The 27,031-nt window shown below is 52.9% G+C and overlaps 2 protein-coding genes across 3 annotated transcripts in view; one reads left to right on the plus strand and one right to left on the minus strand.

Moving 5' to 3' along the window:
* Positions 1 to 2,551: 2,551 nt before the first annotated feature.
* Olfml2a (olfactomedin like 2A) overlaps positions 2,552 to 27,031 on the minus strand; it is a 29,130-nt gene continuing 4,650 nt past the window's right edge. Inside the window, exons 2-8 of one of the 2 annotated variants that reach the window (XM_013073678.3) lie at positions 25,253 to 25,516; positions 18,601 to 18,708; positions 15,863 to 16,069; positions 13,974 to 14,247; positions 11,553 to 11,786; positions 8,788 to 8,973; positions 2,552 to 7,984 (exon numbers count right to left, since the gene is read on the minus strand). In XM_013073678.3, coding sequence (XP_012929132.2) covers positions 7,380 to 7,984; positions 8,788 to 8,973; positions 11,553 to 11,786; positions 13,974 to 14,247; positions 15,863 to 16,069; positions 18,601 to 18,708; positions 25,253 to 25,516 — 1,878 coding nt within the window. In that variant the 3' untranslated portion in view covers positions 2,552 to 7,379. The remainder of the gene's footprint in view (positions 7,985 to 8,787; positions 8,974 to 11,552; positions 11,787 to 13,973; positions 14,248 to 15,862; positions 16,070 to 18,600; positions 18,709 to 25,252; positions 25,517 to 27,031) is intronic. The other variant, XM_087182758.1, reaches the window with a different exon arrangement.
* The window catches only part of Nr6a1 (nuclear receptor subfamily 6 group A member 1), a 226,261-nt gene continuing 213,511 nt past the window's right edge, over positions 14,282 to 27,031 (plus strand). Inside the window, exon 1 of the mRNA XM_087182763.1 lies at positions 14,282 to 14,809. The gene's annotated coding sequence lies outside the window, so the exon portion shown is untranslated. The remainder of the gene's footprint in view (positions 14,810 to 27,031) is intronic.

Raw genomic sequence — 27,031 nt, forward strand, 5'->3', positions numbered from 1 at the left:
GTCCCTGCAGGAATGTGGGATCTGGCCAGTGGCTGGCAGGACCGTGGGCAGCGGGCGTTGCACTGCCCGCCCTTCTGTGCTGCCTCGCTCTCTGGCCGCCGTGGCCTGTGCCCCAGGATACCGGTCTCCGCCACGGCTGTTCCTGGGGCCTCCTCCCAGCTGGGGGTGTGATCTCCCCAGGTCTGTGGGCGCCCCCACATCTCTGGCTCTGCTCTCAGAGACTCTGGTGTCATGGTCAGGGCTCTTGGGCACGAGCATCCTTTAAAACTCCCGACCGCTTCTGGTTTTTGGGGGGGTTTTTTTGGTATGGGGGATCAAACTCAGGACCTTGTGCTCACAAGGCAGGTGGGGCGGAACCACTGAGCTAAACCCCCGGCTGGTTTTTTGTTTTTGAGACAGGGTCTCAACTATGTGGCCCAGGCTGGCCTCAAACTCACGACGATCCTCCTGCCTCAGCCTCCTGGGTGCTGGGAGTACAGTGTGCGCTGCCCTGCCCCCCTCGGGGCTCCCCAGTTAATCTGATGTGAGGTGATGGACTAGAGTTGGATCTCCTGGTGCCGTGTTTTAGGGTGGGCTTGAGCACAGGACACAGCCTATGGCTCAGACTCTCCCTTGCCAACTGCACACGCAGGGTGGTGCACGCCTGTCAGTCAGCTCAGCAAGGCAGCTCCGAGCCCCATGACCCAATCTCCTCTCCAGAGCCCCACCTTGAGTGCCTGAGGCTCATGGGGGCGTCCAGATCTGAACCATCACAGATCCTCTCCCCTGGTCACATCGGGGACAGCGTCACTTGCCCTCTATCCCTCAACATTTGCCATCTTCCTTTTTCACAAAGGGAGGTGACAGGGCAGGGGCTCTGCAGGCTTGGCGCAGCCCGGAATGCAGCCGCACTGCTCGATTTCAAGGTAGCAGCCCAGTCTGTGGTCCCCAAGTACTTCAGGCCACGGATACTGCCTTTTTAGTATTGTAATAAAAGTCTCTATCTTAAAATTGCATTGTTGGTTAACAGCTTATAAATCTTCTTTTGGAAATAGAACAGTTCTAAAGCCCAGTGTGGTTCTGCACTCCTGTCATCCCAGCACCTGGGAAGGAGACTGAGGCAGGAGGGTCACTGCAAGTTTGAGGGCAGGCTGGACTACATAATGAGTTCAAGGCCAGCCTGGGCTACATAGTGAGACCCTGTCTCAGCCTTCACCCCCTGCCCCATTTTATCCTGGTAAGAGCAACAGATGGTCTAAGAGCATCAGCAAGTCCCGTGCAGATGGGAAAGGGAGAGGGTACCTGAGTGACTAAAGTTTGAGGAACACAAGTTTAAGTAAAGTCTGACTCCCCATCCCAACTCGTAATACTCATCGTCTTAGGAAAAGCAGACGTTGTCACTAATACCTTTTCGGTTTGGAGACAGGGTCTCCCTTTGTAGTTCCGGCTGGCCTTGAACTCACTAGGTAACTCAGGCTGGCCTTGAACTTTGCAGACTCCTCCTAAGCAGTAGCATGACAGGTGTGCGCCACCACGCTGGGCTCTTTGTTCCATTCTCACCTGTCCCCCATCCCTGCATCTCTGACCCAGGAGCAAACACGGAAATCAGTTCTCTCTGTGGCCAGCACAAGAAGCTAGGGGCAGGGACTGGTGTTACTTGAGCACCACTGGGGTGCTCCCTGTCCTCTGTCCCTGGAGAGGGTTCGTTCACAGTGGCCTCAGTTAGATCTGGCATAGCTTCTTCCTTGGGTTAGTTCCAGTGACAGCAGAACAGCAAGGCCAGTTGTCATGACAGACTTTGGGGTGCATGTGTAGTGTTGGAGATTGAACCTGGGGGCACTCTAGTACTGAGCTTGCTCCCTTTTTAATTTTGAGCAGGTTCTCACTAAATTGTCTGGGCTAGCCTCAAGCTTTTGGTCCTTCTGCCTCGGTTTCTAGAGTAGCTGGGATTACAGGTGTGCACAATCACGTCTGACCAAAATTATTTTTAAAAAATTTACTAAATGGAGCCGGGGATTTAGCTCAGTGGTTTTGCCACCTGCTGTGCAAGGGCAAGGACCCGAGTTCGATCCCTGGTACCAAAAAAAAAAAAAATTTACTAAATGTGGTGGATGTAAACTAGTACAACCTCTATGGAAATCAATATTCTTCAAAAAAAACTAAAATTAGAAATTCTATTTGACCCAGATGTTCCTGTTCTAGGTATCTTCCCAGAAGAATTAGACATCATATTCCAGTAATACATGCATACCCATATTTACAGCAGCACAATTCAGAACAGCTAAATCTTGGAAGCAACCTATATGTCTATCAACAGATGAATGGATAAAAAAAACTGTGGTATTTATTCACAGTGGAGTACTACTCTGCCATCAAGGATAAACTTGGGCTGAGGATTTAGCTCAGTGGTCCCGCTGCCTGTCCTGCAAGTGGAAGGACCAGAGTTCAATCCCCGGTACCAAAAAAAAAAAAAAAAAAAAAAAAAGGAGGATAAACTTCAATCATCTGTAGGACAATAGATGCACTTTGAGATTATCATGTTAGGTGAAATAAATCAGGTACACACAGAAGCTTAAATACCACAATGGTTTCTTTCATATGACCAAAAGCATAAATAAAGAGCAAAATAAAAGACAGATAATATATAATAGGAAACAGGGGACCATACCCAAGTCTGTCACATGCTTGACAAACACTCTACAGTTGAGCTACTTCCCCAGCCCCAGACCACAGCATTTAGTCAAGAATTTTCAATCTAGCTTTTTTTCTTTTGTTACTGGGGATTGAACTCAGGTGCCTGCACTTGCGGGGCAGGTGGCAGTCAATCTAGCTTTTGACCATGTATTTTATTTAGGTATACACCACCTTGTTGGAAGAAAGGTATTGTGGCAACTTATAAAAATTGATACAATACAATGGAATACAAATCGATCAGGCTATATACAAGCAGAGTCCAGTAGGAGACAGCACAGTTGTTAAAAATGAATTCAGATTTGACTTTGAGCTTTCCAGGAGCTGAAAACATTACTAGTTACAAGGTTCCTAACAAGAGTTAGTTTTGGGGTTTAAAAACAGACCTGGTTCAAATATATATATATATGTTTTTTTCTTTGAGACAGGGTCTCATTATGAAGCCCACTCTGGCCTTGAACTCACTATGTAGCCCAGGCTGGCCTCAAACTTGCAGAGATCCTCCTGTCTCAGCCTCCCGGGTACTGGGATCTCAGCTGTGCACTCTCGTGCCCAGCTTTGTTCTGATCTCAACTCTCCTTGTTAGAGATCCACCCTGAGCAGGGAGCTCAGCCCTTGGAACTGGGAGGTTCCTCACCTGTGGGGAAGATACTGCCTGGCTCGGGGCTCCTTGGTGTAGTGACAATGTCTACCCAGCTGCCCCCAGCTCTGTGAGGTGTGGCTTGGGTCCTCTGTCCCCCTAAGCTGCGTGGCCTCGGCCGAAGCAAGTCAGCACCCCAGGCCCTGGGAGGACCTTGTCCAGGTGCGTGGCGCCACCTCCATCTCCGACAGCCTCGAAGCACCACATCCTGCCATAACCACCTTGGCTTCCGGTGTGGCTTGGGCAAAAGCTGTTCTGGAAACGGCTTGTGGGAGGCCTGGCATGGTCCCCACTGCACCTTTGGGCTACCCCCCAGACAGAGGCGGCTTCTTCCTCCCCAGAGAGCTCGGACTGGGGAGGGGCCCATGGTGGCAGCCCCCCTTATATCACCTCTCACTTTTCAGAAACCCTGGCGGCAAAGCTGGGCATGGTGGTGCACACCTATAACCCCAGCTCTCTCTCGGGAAGCTGAGGCAGGAGGATCACCATGAGTTCCAGGCCAGCCTGGGGTGCATAGCAAGACCATCTCAAAAAACCAAACAAGAGACATAGAAGGCAGCTTCCTCTGCCTTCACAGATGCAGTGGGTAAGAAGGGCTGGGTCCTTTTTAAAAAGTGCTGAGCCTCAGATCTCCTTTAGAGCCTCCAGGTCCACAAATGGAACTGGTCCCAGTTCCCAGTTCCCAATAGCAGCCCTTCTCGGCCTCCTATCCCCAGGGAATAGACAAAACTCCACTATAATCCATCTTAGAATTCCCTTTCCTTGGGGCGAGGGATTTAGCTCAATGGTTCTGCCACCAGCCTCGAAAATGCAAAAGGACCGGAGTTCAATCCCTGTTACCTGTTACCAAAAAAGAAAAAAGAGAATTCCCTTTCCTCTAGGACTTTATTTATTTTTTAATTTTTTGTACCGGGGATTGAACACAGGACCTTGAGCTTGCTAGGCAGGCAGCGGCGCCACTGAGCCACATCCCCGGCCCCTCCTCTAGGACTTTATATTCGGCCTTGTTTCTAATGTGATTGGAGGTGGCCACCCCTGGGCTTGGCATTCAAGGCTCTGTACAAGTTGGCTCCAGACCTCTTCTTAGGGTTTCTCGCCTGGCCACGCTGGGTAAGAGTAACAGCTACCATTTCCAGAGCTGCCACCAGAAAGGCTGCAGTTGGCAAAGAAGTGCTCTGCCCAGCCTGAAACCCCAGGTCTGCCGCAGACTAGGCTGCTGTGTGACCTTGGGTAGGTCCCTTTTGCCTCAGTGTTGTCTGTGAAATAGGTACATTCAGAGTATGTGTTCAATGCTGTGTGAACAGGACATGCATGCGGCTTGCTCAGCACTGTTGCTTCTCAGCTAAACGACTTCATTTTTATGAGATGGGGTCTCGCTATGTAGGTCAGACTAGACTCAAACTCACTATGTAGCCCAGGCTGGCCTCCAACTTTCGGGTGATCCTCCTGCCTCAGCCTCCTGAGTGCTGGGATTATAGCTGTGCACCATCACACTGAGCTGTGATCTATTTTTAAACCTAATGGTTCCCTTAATTCCCTCCATGACAAGTGACAACTTCTCGGGGCTCCATCTGTAAAGGAGGCAAAGAATCGGAGTTACTTCATAGTACAGACAAGGGGCTGAAAACAGAGGGCACCTCAGGAGTATCTGGGGGATGCAGCCGCTTGTCCTTTACTTTTTCAAGACCACCTGTTTGCCTGCTGTGGTTGCCCATGCCTGTAATCCCAGCACTCGGGAGGCTAAAGCGGGAGGACTGAAGTGAGTTCGAGGCCAGACTGGGTTACATACTGAGACTCTGTCTCAAAAAAAAAAAGGAAAAAGAAAAAGAAAAGAAATCCACCTGTTCCAAGTCTCCTCTGCCTCAGACTAATGGAGATGCTGCTCACTTGGCCAGGCTGTGAGATCACAGAGCACTTGGCCTGTAAAACCCACGGCCAGGGCAGAGGGCAGGGCCGGGCTGGTAGCCCCCTGAAGAGGCTTGGGCAGTGGCAGGTCGGGGAGGCTGGATGTGTCCACCACTGTGAGTCAGACCTGGCTGGGCTGGCGTCTTCTTCTCCTCTATTTCAGGGGTGACTTGCAGCATACAAAAAACAGAAGAAATGTACTCAGCACCAGCTGCATTTCTCCTGGCCGGGCAGCTGAATTTCCTAATGGAGTAACTGGGTCTTTATTTTTATTTATTTAGTTTCATTTTTTGAGAGAGGGTCTCACTTTGTAGTTCAGGCTGGCCTTAAACTCATTATGTAGCCTAGACTGGCCTAGAACTCACAGAAATCCTCTCACCTCAGCCTCCTGAGAGCTGGGACGCCCGAGTATGCCACCACACCCTGGGTGGGTCTATAAATCCACAGATATCCTGGGGACTGCAAGGGGCACAAGGAAGAGATCGGCTCCTGGGCTGGGTGGGGATTGGCACAGGTGCCTTCAAAGGTGCTAGGTGGCTTGGTGCTCAGTGGCTTGGTGCTGGGTGTCTACAGTGCCCTCCTCACCCCTGGCAGAGCTGCCTCTGAGTTGAGCTGGAAGAATAAAGGGTACAAAGCCCTTCCAGAAGGAGATGCACTGGGTCCTGCTTCCTGTGTGGCTCCAAGCCACCCTCTAAACCTTTATGGGCTTTTTTCTCTTTGGCAGAACAAAGTTGGCTACAGAACTTCTTTCTAGCTCAAAAGATCCCATCCAAAGTGGAGGGCAGGCCTGAGGAGTGGCCATGGGGCCAGGCAGCCCTTCCTGTGCCTCCTCGACCCAAGTCCCCAGCTTGCCAGCCCTGGCACTGACATCTCAAAGGCAGGGCCAGCCCGGTGCTCAGGCCTGGTCCCCCATCCCTGCTGTTCTCTGCCTTCCCCCACCCAGAGGCCCTGGGTCTCCCTGCCTTCCGGACCCTATGCTGCCTAGCCAGGCCCTTGCTCAGGACAGACCTGGAGAGGCCCCTGAGTGTGTGAGCAGTGGCTTTGGAGCCTGTAGAGAAAGGAGCCCAGGCCCGAAGGCTTGGGCAGGCGCCAGGCCTGGGTCTGAGGCCAGAGCGCTGCTGGGCGGAGGGAATCCAGGCAGTGAGTGCCACACCCGGGCAGAGCTGCTGTTGGCAGGCAGCTGCCTCAGCCTCCTCAGCTGCTGCACAACAAATGACGGCACCAAGGGACACAAGGGGCCACCCAGGCGAGGACAGAGGGAGGGGCCAGGACCTGGGCCAGCTTCTGTCTGGGTGTGGTTTCTCTCAGTGGCGAGGTGACGGTGGCCATTTGGAATGTGGCCGGACAGCGGGCGGGTGGGGCATGGGGCTGACCCAAGGCAAGGAACAGGGACGCTGGCCATGGGGCCTGAAGCCCAAGGCCACCATTGGCTCAGCCAGAAGAGGGCCAGCCACCTGGGCCGGGGGCGCACACCTGTGATGCCAGCACTCAGGAGGCCGAGGCAGGAGGATGGCTGCGAGTTCAAGGCCAGCCTGGGCTACAGAGCAACTCTGTTTCAAAACAAAAAAAAACATGGGGTCAGGGATTTAGCTCAATGGTTCCGGTGCCTGCTGCACAAGCACAAGGTCCTGAGTTCGATCCCTGGTACCAAAACAAAAAACAAAAAAACAAAAACAGAGGCCTAGAGTGGCAGAAAATCAGTGCATTGGCCCCAAGGGCTTTGGGCCTTGAGTAGCCCTGGGGAGGGAGAGAGAGCTGAGGGAGGGGAGGCAGGGGAAAGAGGCAAGAGCTTGGCGAGGTTCCCCCATTTGCAGAATGGGGCAAGGACAACATGGCCGGCCTCTCTGGGCCTCACGCTCTTCATCTGTTAAATGGGCCTTTTTTGGTTTTTTTGAGGAAGGGTCTCAATCCTCCTGCCTCAGCCTCCTGAGTGCTGGGATTACAAGGGTGCACCATCACACCCATAGAAGAGCTATGATCTCTTCCTCCAAGGGAGAATTCGAGAGTGTTGAAAGGGTGATTACATGTAAAGCTTGATGCTTTGGAGTAGAAGCCAGGGCCGCCCCACGGGTGCTGAGGAAGCATGCCACCCAGCTCCGGGTAACTATTTGGTGGCGTCGCTGCAGGAGATGCTGGAGAGGCCCCACCACCAGGCCTCTCCCGCTCAGACCACAAAGTGGAGGGCGTAGGTGAGCTGGTGGCCGTTGTCCCAGGCGTAGAGCACGCGCTCCCTGGGGTTGTAGTCGATCTGAGTGGTATAGGCGTGCTCGTTGCGGAACGGCAGCTGGGGACGCGCGTCCGTGCCCGTGTGGGTGTCGAAGGCATAGGCGACCTGGCCCTCATGCTGGTTGTAGGTGTCCACGGCGTACAGGATGCCGCACACCAGGAAGCAGTTTCCGTACGAGCTCCGCCGCAGCCGCGTCTTCCATGTGGTCTCGCGGTGCACGGAGAGGTCACCGGGGTCCAGGCGGCTCAGCACGATCACCGCGGACTGGGCCTCGTCGCGGTCGTCCACGGCAGGGTAGATGACCCATAGGCCACTCTCGTCCACGGCAAAGTCGATGTCCGAGTGCCCCCGCCACTTCCAGGGCGTAGTGTCCTCGTACACCACATCGGGCAGCATCGCCCAGGAGGCCACGAAGCGCTGGCGCAGGTCGTACTTGATGATGTTCTTGGTGAAGGCGCGGTTGTAGTAGAAGGCGCCCTGGTATACCACGTGGCCTGTGCCGATCCAGTTGTAGGGCAGCTTGTACATGTTGCTCCAGCGGCCTGCGATCGAGGGCAGAGGTCACCCCAAGCCTCCGGAAGACCAGCAAGACAGTCCACTTATTTCACCACTACAGTGCCATGCGGGAGGTGCTAATGCCACCCCGTGTGCCTGGCATAGCTAGGATTGAGATGCATGGTGAACCCAGCCCTGTGTCTTGTCCCAGGGCCTTTGCACATGCTGGGCCTCCTGCCTGGACCAGCCTTTCCTCTGCTGCCTGCCTTCCTCCTGTGCCTCTGCCCTTGGAAGTCTTCCTTGCCCCCTGGGCTGGCTCCCCACAGTGCTCTGAGCTGTGCCCCCGTCACTGGACCCCAACTGCCTCTCTACACCTTTGTCTCCACGCTGGACTGCAGCTTTCTGGAGGGTGGCTGCAGTCCCCTCCTGCCACCATGCCTCAGACCTGAGAACCCCAATTCCACCCTTCCCTTTGCTAACAGCAGTGACACCAAGGTCCCTGGTGGGTATCGCAACTCCCCTAAGGCCTGGGGCTGCTCGCCTGTAGAACAGGGAACAGCCCCCATTCCTGGCGACGGGCAGATGCCACAGGGTGAATGGCACGAAGCAGCCCTCAGCAAGTGGAGCCTCAGACAGGAAGTGACATGCAGGAGGCGGGACCGTCTTAGCCTCTGTCTTTGGTTTTTGGTGTGGCGCCAGCACCCAGGGGGTGCCGTGGGGTCTGGGGGAACTGCCCCATTCCCCCAGCAGATGATAATCTGGAGCCATCCGGGGTGGCAAAGGAAGGCAGGCTCTCAAGGGAAACTGCCAAGCTGCCCCCCTCCTCCCCTCCCATTTCCAGGACCCTGACCTTGCTTGAAGTTTTCCAGGTTGCGGAACTCCACCAGGCTGTTGCCATAGTAGTAGTTGGTGACATAGATCCTGTCATCCTGAGCAGCAGGGTCCTTCATCCAGGCCCCCTCGTGGCGCCCGTAGCTGTGGTGCCTCACTGGGGGGTCCACGGCCCGGAGGGTGCCCTCGCAGCTGGCCTCCCTGCCTGCAGGAGCCGGGGTGCAGTGTTTAGCACACAGAGCCCTGGCCCTGAGCCAAAGCAATGGTCCCAGAAATGTGATCTGGGTCTCACTTCAATCCCCCTGGTGTTTTTGTCTGGGAACCGCCCACCTTTCTCCAGGATCAATATGATGCCTGGTCGTTGTAAGAAACAAAGGAGAATGGAGAAGATAAATATCATTCAAAATTTAAACTGGGTGTGGTGGCATACACCTGTCATTCCAGCACTCAGGAGGCTGAGGCAGGAGGATGGCAGCAAGTTTGAGGCCAGCCTGGGCTACACAGTGTCAGCCTGTCTCAAAACAAACCAAAAACCAAAATAAAACCATAAAAATATTTATTTTTAAATATTAATATATTGTATATAAATATATTAAATAAAAAACATTTATAACTCAAAATCCCATTATATATTATAGGTGGAATCTATTATTATTATTATTATTATTATTATTATTATCATCATTATTATTTTGGTACCGGGGATTGAACTCAGGTTATATGTGGAATCTAAAAAAATTCAATCTCACAGAAGCAGAGTAGAGTAGGAGACTGGGAGTCTGTGGTCAAAGGATTCAAAATTTTGCTTAGTAAGAATATGTTCAGTGTATTGTATACTTGAAATTGGCTAAGAGAATAGATTTTAAATATTCTTACTACAAAAATATGATAAGTATATAAGGCAGTACATATGGTAATAACCTGATCTAGCTACTCCCTATCACCAAGATGAAATCTATCAAAATATCATTTTGTGTACCATAAATACATGCAGTGATGAATTTGTCCATTAAAAAAATTAAAATTCCTTTAAGAAATCCTAAAAAGAATTCCATTATCCAAAGGAAAAGAAAATTTTCTTTGGTTTTTTGAGAGGGACCTCGCTGTATAGTTTAGGCTGGTCTTGAACTCACTATGGAGCCCAAGCCGACCTCAAATTCTCAGCAATCCTCCTGCCTCAGCCTCCCAAGTGCTAGGATTACAGGCGTGTGCCACCACACCCCACTTCAAAAGAGAATTTTAAACTTGTTGTATTTCTTTCCTTTTCTTTTTTCTTCACATGTGTCATCACGCAGGCACACTTCTAGAGATTGTGACTGCTCTGAAGACAGTTTTATGGATCCTGTGTTTTCCTTCCACTGAGCAATTTTTCACATCATTAAGTAGCCTTTTGATGATGTGAGTTTTGGGTCCTCCAGGCCACCAGACAGAGACGCCCTCTAATTATTACAGTCAGCTCCTTAGGTTATTTCCAGGTTTCTGACATCAGAAACAGCACTGGGAGGCAACACTGGGGCCGCAGCTGTTGTGCACCCAGCTGCTGAATCCTTTAAGACAGACGCACATGAGCAGAACGCATGGGCCTGAGCAGGAACTGGTCCACAGCCACAGGCTTGTCACTCACAGCCAGAACTGACCAGAAGGGCGGGATGGATGATTTATTGAGGGAGATTTCTTTCTTTCTTTCTTTTTTTTTTGGTACCAGGGATTGAACTCCAGACCTCGCACTTGCAAGGCAGGTGGTAGAACCACTGAGGTAAATCCCTGGCCCGGTGGGAAGTTTCTACCGTGAGACACAAATCAAAACTATAAATGTGCTCATAAAAATGGTGAAGAGCCAGGCGTGTGGCACATGCTTTTAATCCCAGCACTCAGGAGGCTGAAGCAGGAGGATTGACAGTTTAAGGCCAGGCTGGTCTGGGGTTGTAGCTCAGTGGAAAAGTGCTTCCCTAGCGTGCTCGAGATCCTGGGTTCCATCCCCAGCACCAGAAAAAACAAACCGAACAGCCAAAGACAGGACAGAAGAAATAAAGGAATGAAAACAGTTGCTGGATTTGACAGTGGGACTCTAGGTCACTTTTTTTTTTTGGCGGTGGTGCTGGGGACTGAACCCAGTTGTCCAGGCTGGGCTCAAATTGATAATTCTCCTTCCACAACCTCCCAGAGTGCTGGGTTCGCGGGTGGGCAGCACTATCAAGTCTGGCTCCCAGACTGCTATTTAATTTTTTTGTGGGCAGTACTGACAATCGAACTCAGGACCTTGGGCTTTCGAGGCAGGTGCAGTGCCACTGAGCTAAATCCCCAGCCCCTAAATTTAATTTTCTTTTAATACAGGGTGTCTGTAAGTTGGCCATGCCAGCCTCAAAATTGTGATCCTCTGGTCTCAGCCTCCCAAGTAGCCAGGATTATAAGTGTGCACCACTGTGTCCAGCTGGAGGTCACATATGAAGAAGCATTGGTTGAAAACAAACCCATTTTATAGCTACTTTAAATGTCAGCCACATTTTCCTGCAAAGAAACAGACAGTACATATCTTAGGCTTTGTAGACCACAAACTTCAGTCTCATAGTCTCTTAGTTAGTTTTTTATTTTGTTGTTTTTGCTTTTTGAGACAGGGTCTCCCTGTGTATGCCAGACTGACCTTGAATGTACTGTGTATATTAGCACAAGCTGGCCTGGAACTTGCCGAGATCCTTCTGCCTCGGCTTTCTGAGTGCTGGGATTCCAGGTCATGCAAATGGGCATGTGCTGGATTTGGCCGTGGGCTGCAGTGTGCTGACTCACCTTGGTTGGGGACTTCAAGGCGTGAAGGTGGCTCTGTGGGCAGGGGACTGATGGTAGGAGTCGGGGTGCTGGTGGTGGTGGTTGGGATGGAGCTGGAGGTGCCAGGGCCCAGGTCAGTGCCCTCTGAAGCCTCGGTCGCAGCCTCATCCTGCTTGGCAGAGTTGGGCTCGGGGTCCCTGCCCTCTGCCTTGGGTGGCAGCTGCTCCAGCCGTGAGGTGCCTTTGAGGGCGTTATCTGCAGAGAGACGGCATGGTGGGGAGGGGCAGGCAGGGTTTAGGGTCCCCAGCCCCACCCCCATCTCCCACCTTGCCCTAGGTGAATTTTTTTGTGGGGGAGCAGTACTGGGATTGAACCCAGCTCTCTCTACCACTAAGCTAGATTCCCCAGCCCCTTTTTAATTTTGTTATTATTACTGCCATATATTTGCAGTACTGGGGGTTGAACCCAGGGCCTTTGCCCTGAGCTACATCCCCAGCCCTTTTTATTTTTTTTAATTTGAGACAGAATCTCTCTAAGTCACTAAGTTGACCAGGCTATGCTAGAACTTGCAATCGTCTTGCCTCAGCCTCCCAGAGTGCTGAGCTTACAGATGTGTGCTGCCACACTTGGCTTTGATTTTCGAGACAGAGTCTCACTAAGTTGCCTGGGCTGGCTTTGAAATTAGGATTCTCTTGCCCCAGCCTCCTGGAGCACTAGGATTACAGGAGTGCAGCACCTTGCCCAACATTGCTGGTGAATTTTTATGGGCAAGTCCCCCAGCCTCAGTGGGCCTCAGCTTCTACCTCCGACTTGAGTGTCCTGAGGCCACCGTCAGGCTCCCGTGACCAAAAGAGGACTCATATAAAATATCTGCACAGGTTCCAGCAAACCCGTGGTGGCGAATTCGATTGAGGTCTCTTTCTTTCCCAAGTGTCGAGCACTTCCTGCCAATTCTTTCCTGTTCCAGTTGAAATTCCAGGGAGCAGGGACCTCAGCTTCGGGTCACAGACTACCTCCCGGTCCCTCCCCACTGTCTGCCCCCTCAGGCAGCAAGGGCCAGGTGCACCCAGCTCTTCGTCACCTCTGGACCCTAGAGAACACACCATCCTGCCTCGCCTCTGTCCCCTTGCTCAGCTGTGCCTGCAGGGGCTGTGCTGGTGACAGGGACCATATCTGGGTCATCCCTGCCCCACTTGCTTCCCTGGGCTTCCCCACACTGGGCCTCCTTAGGGGAAGCAGGAAGCCTTGATGCCACACAGCCAGGGGACAGAGACCCCACGGCTCCAGGGATGGCAGTGAAGGGTCCCAAGGCAGGCTCTGCAGCCTTCAGACTTGGTTCCCTTCCTGCTCTGCCACCAGCCACGCCATGTCTCTGAACTGTTCCACGTCTGACGGATGTGGCTGCTGCCAGGGTAAATGCCATAGCATGCAAAAAAGTGCTCAGAAAATCCTGCCATCGGGAACAAAGCAGTGGTGCTGTTGTTACCAGGATGGCCCTCAGGGACTGTCTGGTCAGCTCAGGGAGGGGACATAGAGCCCTTGGCTTGAGAACAATGACCTGACTTCTTCTTTTCTTCTCTCTTTGCCCTTCGGAGCTGCCCAGCCCCCCAAAGCACAGGCCCAATCCCTCTGGTCAGGGGCGGGTGCGGGGGCCGGGTGGCCTCGGCAGCCTGCCAGGGCAGGGCCTTGTTCCCACATGCCTCGCTGGCAGAGTCAGATGCCCCCAGCTGTTCCCAGGCAGTGGCCCAGCCAGGGGTCAGAGGTCCTGTGGTGGCCCGGCTGAGCTGGCAGGGCTCAAGGACAGCAGCTGGCACCTGGGGCTGTGGGAAGAGGCCTCTGAGCCTGGAGGGGCTGAGAAATAAGGGCGCTCTTGAAGGAGCCAGGACCTTGATTGTCCCACCCCGGCCCCCTGGACCTGTCCCTCTGGGGCCTTGCTGGACCGGGGCTCGGTAGGACTCAGGAAGGGGCAGTAGGTTTGGGACACCCCTCAGGGGTGTCTGAGTACAACAGGTGTCTGGGGAGGGTCTCGGAGAGGGAAGCAGGAGTCACACCAGTGGGGATGGCTCAGAAATTTGAAGACTTTCTGGGTGTAGTATTGCATGCCTGTAATTCCAGCACTTGTGAGGCAGAGGGAAGAGGATTGATGTGAGTTCAGCCTGGGCTACACAGTGAGACCCTGTCTCAGAAACCAAAAAACAAAAAAAAGAAGAAGAGTCCAATGACAGTGAAGACAGCTTTAAATAATGGAAAGACACTAAATGGCCCTGATGTTGGTTCTAGGATTTCATGGCCAGTGGCCCCAGAAGTGGGGTATTATGCCCAGTATGTGGTTGAGAAAAGAGCACCCAATCAGTGTGAGGAGCTATCGGGGCACCTGACCGCAGAGAAGACGGGGACGCTGGGGGTGACTACCCATGCCCAAGGTCCCGACTGCCCACTCACCGGCCGTGGCCTCAGGTGCCTCCCGCCGGCCCGCCTTGTAGTAGGTGAAGCCCCGGATCATAGCCTGCTGCTGTACCAGGGCTCGGGGCCTGGCTGTGGGCAGGGGGAGCTGACCCTTGCCACCCTCCTTCTTCAGCTTCTCAGCCTTCAGCAGCTTCTCCTTGGGGGGTTTGGGGAGGCCTCTGTCTGCAAGGCTGCTCTGCACGCCGCCGTATTTGTTGGCATCCTTGCCTTTCCCTCCAGCTGTGTCCTGGGCAAGGCGGGAGGCCTCAGACTTGGGGGAGAGGAGAAAAAGCATTGTGGGGGGGGGTGCAGAAGGTGGTCATGGTGCCCAGGGACACATGACATCACAGCTTCCCTTACCTTCTGGAGTGGCTACATCCCTGACTCGTTGCCTCAGTTTCGCCACACAGCTCAAGCTCCATGGCAGACTTGAGACCCAACCTGATAGTTTAGATTCTTGTCCTGTTTCTCAGCTCCTGTCCACGGCCCCCCAGGGGTAGACAAAACTGGTGGCTCCCAAGGGAGGTGGCTTTTCCTGCCTGTGGACTCCCCAGCTAGGAGTGAGTCTCGGTCCTTGTGCAGGGAGACACAGGAACTCTCCAGTTTCAGCCCTGAAAGTTCTGCTTTCTGGGAAACCACTCCCAGCCATGCTGGGGCGGCTGGTCGCTCTACCCGTAGGACATGCTACTTCTGATTTTTTGTTGTTGTGTTGTTGTTATTGTTGAAACAGAGTCTTGCTCTGTAGTTTAGGCTGACCTTGAAGTCACTACCCAAGCTGCCATCGAACTTGTGGTGATCCTCCTGCCTCAGCCTCCCAAGAGCTGGGATCACAGGTATGCGCCAGCACACACAGATATTTGCAACATTTTGTGAGTTGTGTTGTTTTCACTTCCTACTCAGAGGGGTCAGATGCTGGCTTGATACAAGAACACAGGGCGGAAGCCCCAGCAGATAGGGCGGTACAGAATCTAGACACCTTCTGACACTGCCAAGGTGGGATGCATTTTCGCCTGCACGTTTGGCACTGGAATGAGCAGAAAGCCAGCTCGGGCCAGGGCACAGGCTTCCTCTGTGATTTCCCAGCATCCTGGTGGCCACATCGAGGTGCTGGCACAGGAGGCGGCAGGGAGGAAGGGCTGGCTCTGCAACCTGGCCCATAGCTCCCTGTCTGCCAAGTGGGCAGGGCCAGCCCTCCCACAGGGGGCTGTGGAGGTAATGGATAAGCCTGCCATTGGGAAACCCACAAATGCCACCTCCCTCCTTCCACCACCCACCAAAACACAAGGCCAGCAGGCCGTGTCCTGTCCTCGGAGGGCCCGAACGGGCTTGAAACCTGCTTTGCACTCAATTTGCCAAGCCACACCCCAAGCCACATGGTCCTCTGAGGAAGGAGCCTTTGTGCAATTTGTCCACCCAAAGGCGGCTCCTATTTCCCACCGATTGCCAGGCCCAGGCTGTGTTTACAATGTGTCTGCCACAGGGGGGGCCTTCCCCAAGTCTGCAGTCAGGCCACCTCTCACGGGCTCTGCCCCTTCGAGCTCCGAGCTTGGAGGTGTCCTGTTGGGGCCTTTGCTGCAGGATCCCCCTACCCTGGGAGGATGGATGGATTGTGAGTCTGCAGAGGCCCCAAGCAGGTGTGAGCCAGCCAGGGGGCCCGGCCACAGCAGGGGCTTTGCCCTGTTTCCCAAGGCCAGGCGGGTCGGTGGTCTCCATAGTTCTGTCTCTACCAGCCAGAGACCTGGAACAACAAGTCCCGTCCCCACCTTGCCCGCCGTGGCTCTGTCCTCCAGCCTCCAAAACACCGACAGTGTCCCAAGGCTGAGTCCTTGGCACCCTGTGTCCCCAAGCCCAGGCACCTCCCTCCATGATCAGAGCCAGGATCTCACCTGAGCCCTGCTGCCCGGGCCAGTAGCCGGGGTGGCAGGGGCAGGGGCTGCGTCCCTCTGCAGCAGCTGCAGGCCCAGGCTGGACAGCTCCTTCTGCAGGCTCAGCACTGCAGCCGAGTGGTTCTCGTAGCTCCTGAGCTGCTCACTGAGGTGGCGCATGCTTTCCCTCACCACCTCGTTCTCCCGGCTCAGGTTGGCCTTGACGCTCTGTAGGGTGAGATTCCAGGTGGGTCCTTGCTCTGCTTCCTCGGGATCCAGGGACACCCTGGGTTGGCCATCAGGCCTCGATGCCTGTGTCCTGAGCGGGGATGTGGGGCGTGGGCTGGGGTGACCCCAGTGAGCATGGCTGGAACAAAGCATGTGCCATGAGACCCTGTAATTGTCAATTTTTCTTGAAACAGGGTCTCGCTCTGTAGTTCAGGCTGGCCTTGAACTCATGGCAATCCTCCTGCCTCAGCCTCCTGAGTGCTGGGATTACAGGTTGAATTTTTAATCTAACGAGGGAAGGAATCTAAGAAATTATGTTGTTTTTTTGCGTTGTTTACATCCCAGTGCTGACAGGTGTTTTGAGTTTCTTGGATATCCTTTGAAAGGATCTTATAGATGGAGCTTTTCAAATCTTTGCTTTTTTACTTAGCCCATTTTAGGAGCTGTTCCACACCAGTCTAAACTGTGTTTCCCAGTATTCCCTTATTTTTATTTTTTGTGGTACTAGGCCTTGAACCAGGGGCCTTGTACTGAGCTGTCTCCCAACCCCCCCCCCAACTTTTTATTTTTAATTTTGAGACAGCCTCTTACTAAATTATCTACGCTGGGCTCTAACTTGTGATCCTCCTGCCTCAGCCTCCCAAAGTAATGGGATTACAGGCACGTGCCACCATGCCTGGCTCTTCCAGTCCTTTGAGTGGCCACACCATATGCCATTGTACATGCAGGCTATAATTTAATTAACCATTCCCTTGTGGACAGTCACTTAATTTACTTCCAATCTTTTACTACTTTAAAATTACTTTTTAACTTTATAAGTGATATATAAATACCACAATGTGGACAGAGTGAACTCCTTGGGGTTTGGTTGTGGGGGGATCCTGCCCTACCTGAACTGGTTCCCACCCAATTCCCTCTGGCTCTTTTTTTTTTTTTTTTTGAGACAGAATCTCACTATGAAGTTCAGGCTGCCTTTGAACTCACAGCGATTCTCCTGACTCAGCTTCCCTGCCCGAGTCTTCACAAGCCAAGATGTCTCCAGATAGTGCCTGCTGGAGGGTCCAGCAGCATCGCCCCTGGCTGAGAACCATGGGTAGATGAGAATTTGGGCAAGGAAGCTGGGACCTTAAATCACTGCCTGATCCCAGGGTGGGGGGTTCCTTTGGCAAAAGACAGCAGCCCCTCTGGAGAGACCGTTCCCAAGCCTCCTCCCAGGTTAACCAGGAGCTCTTTCCCCAGGGGGCTGTGGCTTAGTAAGCCGAGGTTAACAAAAACAGATCATGCAAAAGCAGACAATCAGAAAAAGGTTTCTCAGTGTGTGGAAATCATTTCCGGTGTGTCCCACACCTGGCAGATGCACCTCCCAGCTTGCCTGGCCCAGAGCTGCAGGACGCAAGATTACAAGAAGGAAAGAGCGGAGGACAGCCTGGCATCGCCACTGCACAGGAGACGGGTGCACAGAAGAAACCCCACAACTGGCAGCCTTGCCCAGGCTGGCCAAATAATTAGAGCCCGTGGTGACCCCAGCTTGGGGATTAGGAAGAGATTAATCTTCCATCCTGGGGCACAGGATTCCCAGGTGCCCCCTCTCTGTAAAAAAAGCTGGGAAAGGAAGCCCCACGCCCGGGGCCGGCAGCTGCAGGTCCCCAGGCCCCCAGCAGTGCAGCAGAGGCCGGAAGCAGGAAACGGGTGGAGACGCATGCCTTGAACCTGCAGCGGGGACCTGCAGTTCACCCACTCTGTCCCTGTGCCCAGGGCCAGTCCTGGGCCTTTGCCCAGCCCTATAGCACATTTGTCTTGAGCATTGTCCTCTGCTTCCCTGAAGTCAGGCTGTCCTGGTGAACGTGGGGAGTCCTGTCATCTTGCACTAATGCTGGGGGCACCACTGGCATGGTATCTTCTGTTTTTTCATTTTGTTTTTTATTTTCACCTTTTTTTTTGTACCCGGCATCAAACTCAGGACCGTGGGCTTTCGAGGCAGGCAGTGGAACCGCTGAGCTAAATCCCTGACCCATGTTTTTGGGTTTTTTTTTGGTACTGGGGATCGAACTCAGGTCCTTGCGCTTGCAAGGCAGGCGGCGAAACCCCTGAGCTAAATCCCTGTCCCCCATGTTTTGTTTTTTGAGACAGGGTCTCACTATGTAGCCCTGGCTGGCCTTGAATTCACAGTGATCCTGCCTTGGCCTCTGGAGGGCTGGGATTACAGACATACGCCACCACAATAGGCTCAAGGTATCTTCTGTGAACGGTGCCCCAGAGCCATGTATGTGGATACTGATCTTGGCTTACTGAGGACAACTGCAAGTTCAGCCCCTTCTGCATCCATTCATACACTAGCAAGTGCCTCAGTCTCCCCACCCAGCCGTCCAGCTTCCCACAGACCTGGGATACCATCAGAACCCTCCCAAAGCCTAGACCCTGAGGCCTGCCCTGCCTTCCCCTACCCACCTCCCAGAGTCCCGATTCCAAAGCAACCGGCGTCAAGCTGGAACTGTCCCAGCCCCTGGGACCTGGCGGGAGCCCTGCCTTACCTCCTCTAGCGTGCTCATCTGGGAGGCCACCTTGTGGACGTACGCATGCACTTTCATCAGGTCCATGCTGTACAGGGCGCCTTCCAGGAGGTCCACCATGGACTGCAGCTGCAGGACAGGAAGTTTAGGCCAGGACATGGCTGGGGCAGCGGAGGCTGCAAAAGAAGCCCCAAATCTAGAACCCCAGACCCTAGAGGGGCCTGCTTGGGCCCTTGGCACTCACCAGCTCCAGCCTGCTCATAATCACCAGGAAAGTGGCAGGTTCTAGCTTTCGAGCATTTACCATGTGCCAGGCGCTGCAATAAGGGCTTTAGTAAGTTCTGCCACTTTGGCCTCGTAACAGCCCCACATGGGCTGCAGTGGGCACTGGGGGCTCATTCCCATCTGCTGGGACCCTTCTACCTGCTTCCTCTGCCCACCACTGGCTTCTGCATGACTATTTGTTTGTTTGCTTGTTTGTTTTGGGGGCTGTGGGCAGAATCAAGTCACAGCCTAAGCTAGTGCTCAGCCACTGAGATACATCCGGACTCCCATAGGCCCCCTTTTTTTTTTTTGGTACTGGGGATCGAACTCGGGTCCTTGTGCTTGCGAGGCAGGCGGCAGAACCACTGAGCTAAATCCCCGGCCCCTATAGGCTTCCTTTTAAATTTTTTTTTTTTTTGAGATGAGGTCTTGTGTTGTATAGTTCAGGCTGGGGTTGAACTCGAAGCAATCATCTTGCCTTAGCATCCTGAGTGCTGGGATTGCAGGTGTGCATTATCATACCCAGCTCTAAAATTCATCTTTTATTGATATATAATCATTGTACGTATTTATGTGGTACCATATTATATTTCTTTTTTTTCTTTTTTGGTACCAGGGATTGAATTCGGGACCTTGCACTTTCAAGGCAGGAGGTGGAACCACTGAGCTAAATCCCTGGTTTATATTACATTTTAATAAATGTACATACCGTGTAATGATCAGATCAGGGACATAGCTGTCACCATCACCAGTTACAATTTCTTTGAGTTTAGAACACTCAAAATCCATTCTACTGGGTATTCTGAAATATGTAACTGCTGGCGTGGTGCCTCTAATCCCAGCACTTGGGAAGCTGAGGCAGGCGGACCATTGTGAGTTCGAGGCCAGCCTGGGCTACATAGTGAACTCAAGGCCAGGCAGATAGTGAGACCCTGCCTCAAAAACAAAAAACAAGGGCCGGGGATTTGGCTCAGTGGTTCTGCCGCCTGCCTCGCAAACGCAAGGACCCGAGTTCAATCCCTGGTACCAAAAAACAAAACAAAACAAAACAAAACAATAGGGCCGGGGATTTAGCTCAGTGGTTTCACCACCTGCTGCACAAGCACAAGGATCCGAGTTTGATCCCTGGTACCAAAAAAAACACAACAAAACAAAACAAACAAGCCCAGTTCTCTGGGCAGTGGGGACAGCCACCCCACTCTGCAGCTCCCAGGGGACAGGGATGGCTGATGCTCCACCCTTCCTGGCCTCCTCCCTTTGCTTCCTCAGGTTTCTCTGGGGAGCCCTGGTATATCCTCCACTTGCTCCTGGGCCTACTTCTAGTGACCTGACCTCAGCCAAAGCTGTGATCTTCATGTTATAGCAGGGAAGGTGCAACACAGACGTGAAACACGTAGCCAGGGCCACCCAACTGCGAGGGAGCAAAGCCAGGAGCCGAGTCAGATCAGTGTAAACCCAGACCTCTTCTGTCCCACCTCACTGTACCTGTCTTGTGTCCCAGTGGGGAAACAGAGGCAGGGTGGAGGCTGCACACTGGGTCAGCGGCAGGCCCACAGCGAGTGCCCAGCCTCCTGTCCAGTCCAGGGCTCTGCCCCGAAGCTGCCACCTCCCCTCTCTGTCACACCTCATCAGGATGTGACACTCCCTCCAGATGGCCAGGATGCCAGCTCAATGTCAAGGAAACCTTGGCACAAGAGGCCGGTTAGGAAATTGGCCCCACTGGCTTCTGGGGGAGGCGGCGCCTGTGGCCCCATCCATGTGGCCCCATCTGAGTCTGCAGCCCTGCTCCTGTCTGGCTGGGTGGCTGCTCCCAAGCCACTCTACTCCCACTGTCCCAGGGACTTCCGAGCTGCTCTAACCTGGCAGCTTCTCTCCAAGTGGAACCTGCTCTGTTTCCAAAACAGAAAAGGAAGCGGAAGGCTCTATGGAAGCAGGGCCAGGGCCAGAGTCTGCTTGGCTCCCCTATAAACTCACCAAGCCCCAAGAGGCTCCATGGTACCCTAGGGCTCTGTGGAGCACAGTTTGAGAACTGGCCACAGTTTCCTTGCCAGTGAAATGGAGCAACTGGACTGTGAGAAGGAATGGGAACGGCAGGACAGAGCTGAGCTTGAAGAGCACACAGAAAGGGCTTCCAAGCACCAGCAATGCTGGCTACTGTTTCGGGGGCTCACAGGAAGCTCCCTGCTTTGTTCTGCTGCCTGCAAGGCTTTGAGCTGGGCATGGTGGTGCACGTCTGTAATCCCAGCACTCGGGAGGCTGAGGCAGGAGGATTGCTGTGAGTTGGAGGACAGCCTGGGCTACATAGTGAGACCTTGTCTTCAGAAAAAAAACTTTCATCACATGAGAACACAGGAGTAGCTTTTCTGCTGGGGATCAATTCCAAGGCCTAGTGCATGCTAGGCAAGAGCTCTACCACTGAGCTATACCCCTAGCCCACCTTTTTTGGTAGTATTACTATTATTATTATTTGCAGTGCTAGGGGTTGAACCCAGAGCCTTCATCCTGAGCTATACCCCAGTCCCCCTCCCCACCCCTCTTTTTTTTTTTTGAGACAAAGAGTGTCATTATGTAGCCCAGGCTGGCCTCCAACTCACAGCAATCCTCCTGCCTCAGCCTTTTAAGTGCTGGGATTACAAGCATGTGCCACCTCACCCAGCTGCCCCAGTCCCTTTAAATATATATTTTTTGGTACCAGGGATCAAACTCGGGTCCTTGTGCTTGCGCAGCAGGCAGTGAAACCACTGAGCTAAATCCCCGGCCCCAAATTTTTTTCTTCTGACACAGGGTCTTGATAAGTTGCTAAGTTGCTCAGGCTGCTATTAAATCTGTGATCCTCCTGCCTCAGCCTTCCAGGGTGCTGGGATTACTCTTGTGTACCACCATGCCCAGCTAGAAAGTTTTATAGCCACTTGTCAGAGCAATGCTCTATGTATAAGACGACACTGGACTGATATTGTGGCAGGTCTGTTTTTGTTTCAGTTTGTTTTCCCCTAATAATTCATTTGTATAGTACTTTACAAAAGTATTGGTCCTTGACTGATATTTTAATTTTTAAAAAACTGGTCTTTCACAGCAGGGAGGCATTCTCTACTATGCCCACGGCACCAGCCTGGGTCCAGGACGCCTTTACCTCTCTGCCTGAGGAACTCCTACACGTCCCTCATGGCCGAGCTCTGACCTTACCCATCCTGAGGCTCCCATAATCCCCAGAACGTCCCCTGACCCATTAGTGGAGTCAGCAGCTATGCTCTCCAAGCCTGGTGACTCCTCCAGGGTGGGACCACGACTTCTAGGCCATGTCCAGAAGGCAAAGGAGGAGAAGTGATGGGCATGCTGCTTATGACTCCTCTGGTGGACAAGCAGATGCAGCAGAGAATTCTGGGTTCAAATCTCAGTACTGCCAGTTTTCTGCTGTGTGACCTTGGACAAGTCACAACCCCTTTCTGGGCCTCCAGTTCCTTCCCTAGTTGTCATAGTGAGGATCAAATCAGCCAGCGCTCATGAAAAGGGCTCGGTGCGTCCTCCTCTGAAGCCTCCTTGCCGTTCAGTTACTAAGATGTGACTTGAGCAGATACTGGGTTTGTCCCTGGCCCTGAAGACCGGCCTGTGGCCTGGGTGCCTGGAGCTGGCCAGGAAGGGCCCAGGGAGACCCTGGGGAGACAGGGTGGTTTGGGATTTCCAGGCTGTCAGGAGCCCACTTGGCATAACCCTCAGTTCCCCTCCAGTTTTGTGAATGTTGGCATCCATGCAGGTGTTACAAAAAGAAAACTAATGGTAAATTTAAAGAAAGTATCTTTTGCCGAAGGATGGGAGACAATTCAGGGGCCTCCTACTCTTTTTTTGGTACTGGGGATCGAACTCGGGTCCTTGCACTTTTGAGGCAGGCAGCGGAACCACTGAGCTAAATCCCCAGCCTGCTCCCTGCTCTTTTGAATGGGGAACTGACTCTCGTTCCGAGCCACCTGCGTGTCTCAGAGCTGCCTTGGAAATACTGAGAAATCCAGACCCTTGAAGCCCAGGGCTCCTTCCTGTCTGCAACACATGCACTTTTATGCAGTGCTTACCTGGGCCTCACTCACCACCCCATCGGAACGGAGCTCAGAAAACAAGTGTGAAGAAACAGATTTGGCTGGGTGAGGTGGTGGTGCATGTCTGTAATCCCAGCACTTGGAAGGCTGAGGCAGGAGAATTGGTGGGAGTTCGAGGCCAGCCTGGACTACATGGTGAGTTCAAGGCCAGCGTGAACTACATAATGAGACCCTGTCTCAAAAAACAAAACAACAACAGAAAACCAGATTTGCAGTGAATACTAAACTTCTCAGGCTGGGGATTTAGCTCAGTGGTTCTGCTGCCTGCCTCACAAGCACAAGGTCCCGAGTTCAATCCCTGATACCAAAACAAAAAATAAAATAAAAATAAAATAAAGTTCTCTGCCTTGGATCCAGGAGGCTTGTGCCTTCTGCCATCACCCATGAAAGAGGCTAATGTGTTAGCTTGCAAGTAGGGTAATATCTCAAACTTTTCAGGGTTTGACACCAAACAAGCAAAATAAACACGGTTGGGAGAAATTATATATATAAAAAAAAACCCTCAAAAGACACCAACTGGAGCTGGGTGGGGTGGCACATGCCTGTAGTGCCAGCTCTCTGGGAGGCTGAGGCAGGAGGACTGCCAAGTTTGAGCTCAGCCTGGCAATTTAGGGATTTAGTGAGACTTGTCTCAGAATTAAAAAAAAACAAAAAAACAACTCAGTGCAAAGGTCCTAGGTTCAATCCCCAGTACTGAAAAAAAAAAAAAAATCAATCTTGTCTTTTCCAGGAAGGAAGACAGATGAGCAAGTGGTTTAGACAGATATTATGGACACAGCAGGGCCTCCTTCAACTCTAGCTCCACCAGGCCCTGTTGTGCCTGGGCCAGCATGGTCTGAACGGCACAGAAGCCCCTGGCTGGCCTTAAATGCTTAGTGCTGCCTCATACAGACCTAAGAACATGGGTTCCCGGGGTGCACTCGGCCGGGGTGTGGTCCCCACAAATGGTACCTTCTTGTGATCTGCTTATTCGGGTGGATGATTCAAATTCACTCAAAAAGTAGAGTATTAAGGTGTGGTGGTACACACTTGTCATCTCAGCACTCTGGAGGCTGAAGCAGGAGGATCTCGGTGAATTTGAGGCCAGCTTGGGCCACATAGTGAGACCCTGGCTCAAAAAACCAAAAAACCCCCCCCAAAACAAAACCCAAACCCAAACCCAAACCCAAACCCAAACAAAAAAGCTTAGTATCTGTTATTAGACGTGCTTGAGTATTTAGGAATTTTTCAGATTTGGAATATTTGCACATAGATAATGAGATATCTTGGAAATGGGATTGAAGTAAATAAGAAGTTCATATAGGGGCTGGGGATGTAGCTCAGTGGTTCCGCCGCCTGCCTCGAAAGCACAAGGTCCTGAGTTTGATCCCTGGTACTCCCTCAAGAAAGTTCATCTATGCTTCATGCTCACAGCTGAAGGTAATTTTATACAATATTTTAAATAATTTTGTGTATGAGGCAAAGTTTAGGGTGTGGAATTTTCCACTTGTGGTGTCATGTTGTTGCCTAAAAAGTTTCCAATTTTCAGATTAGGGATGTCCAACTTGTACAGACTCGAGGCTGGCTGTCGTTTGGTGAGTTTGGGCAAGTTACCTAAATTCTCTAAACCGCAGCATTTCAGCTATGAAGTGAGGCCGAAGAGCCCCAGTGTCACAAAATGGTTTAAGGATTCAGAGAAGCAACGTGGGAAAGGAGTTCAGCACAGCACGTGGCGCCAGAGTGTACTTGAACACAGGGAATGTTAGTATTACACTAAAAATAATAAAAGGGCCGGGTCTGGGAATGGTAGTTACTCCAGAGGCTGAGGCAAGAGGATATCAAGTTTGAGGGGAACCTGGGCAACTCAGTGAGACCCTGGGGCTGTAGCTCAGTGGTGAAGCACTGCTGGGTCCCATGAGAGGAGAGGGGAGGGGAGGAGGAAAAAAGAAGGATAGAGCCGGGGATGCAGCTCAGTGGTCCCACCGCCTACCCCGAGTTCGATCCCCGGTACCAAAAAAGGAAGGAGGACGACGAGGAGGAGGAGGTTAAAAGGAGAAGAGCAGCAAGATGAGAAGGATAGGGGGTGGGGACAAAATTGGAAGTACAGCTAGGTGCTGACAGATGAACTGGTTTGGATAAAATCCAGGAGAGATTTTTTTGGGGGGGGGATGCGCGCCAGGAACCCGGCCTCCACTTGCTGGCTGCAACCTTGGGTAAGAAGTGGCTTCTCCTTGCTCTGTGAGCCTGTTTCCCTGCCTGTGCGATGGGTAGAGCCGACACCGCCTCCCCGTGTCGACACCCAGCTCGGTCCCCAGGGCCAGCACGGGGGCCTCCCCACCTACCTTGAGTAGCTCAGGCGCCTGCTTCCTGAGCTTCTCCATCTTCCAGTCGCGCTCGCAGGGGTTGAGCGAGGCGGGCGGCGCGGTGCAGGAGCAGCGGCAGTCGGTGCCCGCGCTCACCGTCTCCACGGCGTAGGCGTCCTCGGCCCGCGCGCGCCCGCCGCGCACCCGGTTGCACGCGTCCTTGCTCAGCGGCCGCAGGATGCACTTGCAGCGGCAGTCGGAGCCCTCCGAGGTCATGCGCACCTGCTCCGCGTCGCCGAACACCTGCGGGCAGGTGGGCTGCGGTGAAAAGAGGTGCTCGCTCCAGCCTGGGGGGGACTGGGTGTGCGGGGTGATGGAGGAGGTAAGTGGCCTTAGGGATAAATAGTAGCCGTTTAAAAATAAGAAGGAGCCCGACAGGGTGGTCCACACCAGTAATCCCAACACTCAAGAGGGTGAGGCAGGAGGATCCCAGCAAATTCAATTCAAGGCCAGCCTGAACTACATAGACCCTGTCTAAAAACAAACACCCAAAACTAAAAACAGAAAAACCCACAAGCCAAGAAATGATAATTTTAACTGTTACGTGTATTTTTCCACAATAAAACATATGGTATGAATGGAGACTTTTAACTGGGCATCTACTACATCCCAGGTTAAACATGCGCTGTACACTTTAATAACACCTGTGTGTGTGGGATGAGAGGTCTGTTACCTCCAAAGTCCTTACCATGGCTTTCAACACCTACTTGAGCTGACAGTCTCCCCTCCCTGCTCTTCTTACTGCCCTGCCCTCTGAGGGCTCATTCCACTTCGTGCAGAATGCACTCAGCCCAAAGCCCTTGTCCCCCTAACCTTCCCGAGGTTCATCCCATCCTGTCACTTAGTTCTCAAGGTCACAGTTTGAGTGTAGGAGTTCTGGATCCGGACTGCAATCACTGCTCTGTGCTACTTCTCCTACTGACCTCTCCCCCAGTTCCTGTGTAGTCTTAAACAAGTTATAAGCCTCTCTGAGCCTCGGTCTCACAATGGTACAATAGATGATCCTCCATCCCAGCCTCCTCCAGTGAGGGTCCAATGAAATAACAGGATGTCCCCATCCCCTTCACTCCATCCCGGAATGCCTCGAGCCCAGTGTCCAGGGGTAGCCGCTATCTCTGTGAGCATCACAGGCAGGGCCTTGCTATGTAGTCCAGCCTGGCCTCGAACTCAAGGAGATCCTCCTGCCATGTCTGACCTGCACATTTTTCTGAAAGCACTGGAGAGTCGCAGAAGGGCTGCTTTGAGCAGGGAGAAGAAGGTCAGCTCAGTGTCATGGGAAGCTCACTGGGGTTGCTTCGTGGACAGGTGGCAGGGGAAGGGGGTCAGCGCGTGGCCCCAGGGAGGAGACATCTGCCCTCCCTCAGGCTGGGGTGGCGGCTGGAACACAGCCAGGGGCCACCTACAGCTGTGCATTCTCAGGTGGATTACCTAGGCACTCCATGCCTCAGTTTCTCCCTGGTGTCCACCCAACAAAGGACAGTTCGAGGACTGAGAGATGGAGGACTGGCACCACGCTCGCCCAGGCTGGCAGTACATGCATGGTGGCCACTGGCACTGTTCTAATCACTCTCAGTGGTGCCGAGAGGGGGTGGCTGTGTCTCCACCTGGGTGTGCTGGTAGAGATTGTTTTTCCTTCTATTCTTGCAGCATCCTGAGAGCATCAAGTGACTGGTTCAGGAGGATGAGACCAGGGCAGGGTGTGGTGGCCCACACTGTGTTCCCAGCACTGGGGACCTGCGTGTCCTGAGGCACCTGCAA

Source organism: Heterocephalus glaber, unplaced genomic scaffold, assembly GCF_053883595.1.
Source record: "Heterocephalus glaber isolate CG9 unplaced genomic scaffold, H.glaber_assembly_v1.0 deba00001479, whole genome shotgun sequence".
In the NCBI taxonomy this organism is placed as follows: Eukaryota; Metazoa; Chordata; class Mammalia; order Rodentia; family Bathyergidae; genus Heterocephalus; species Heterocephalus glaber.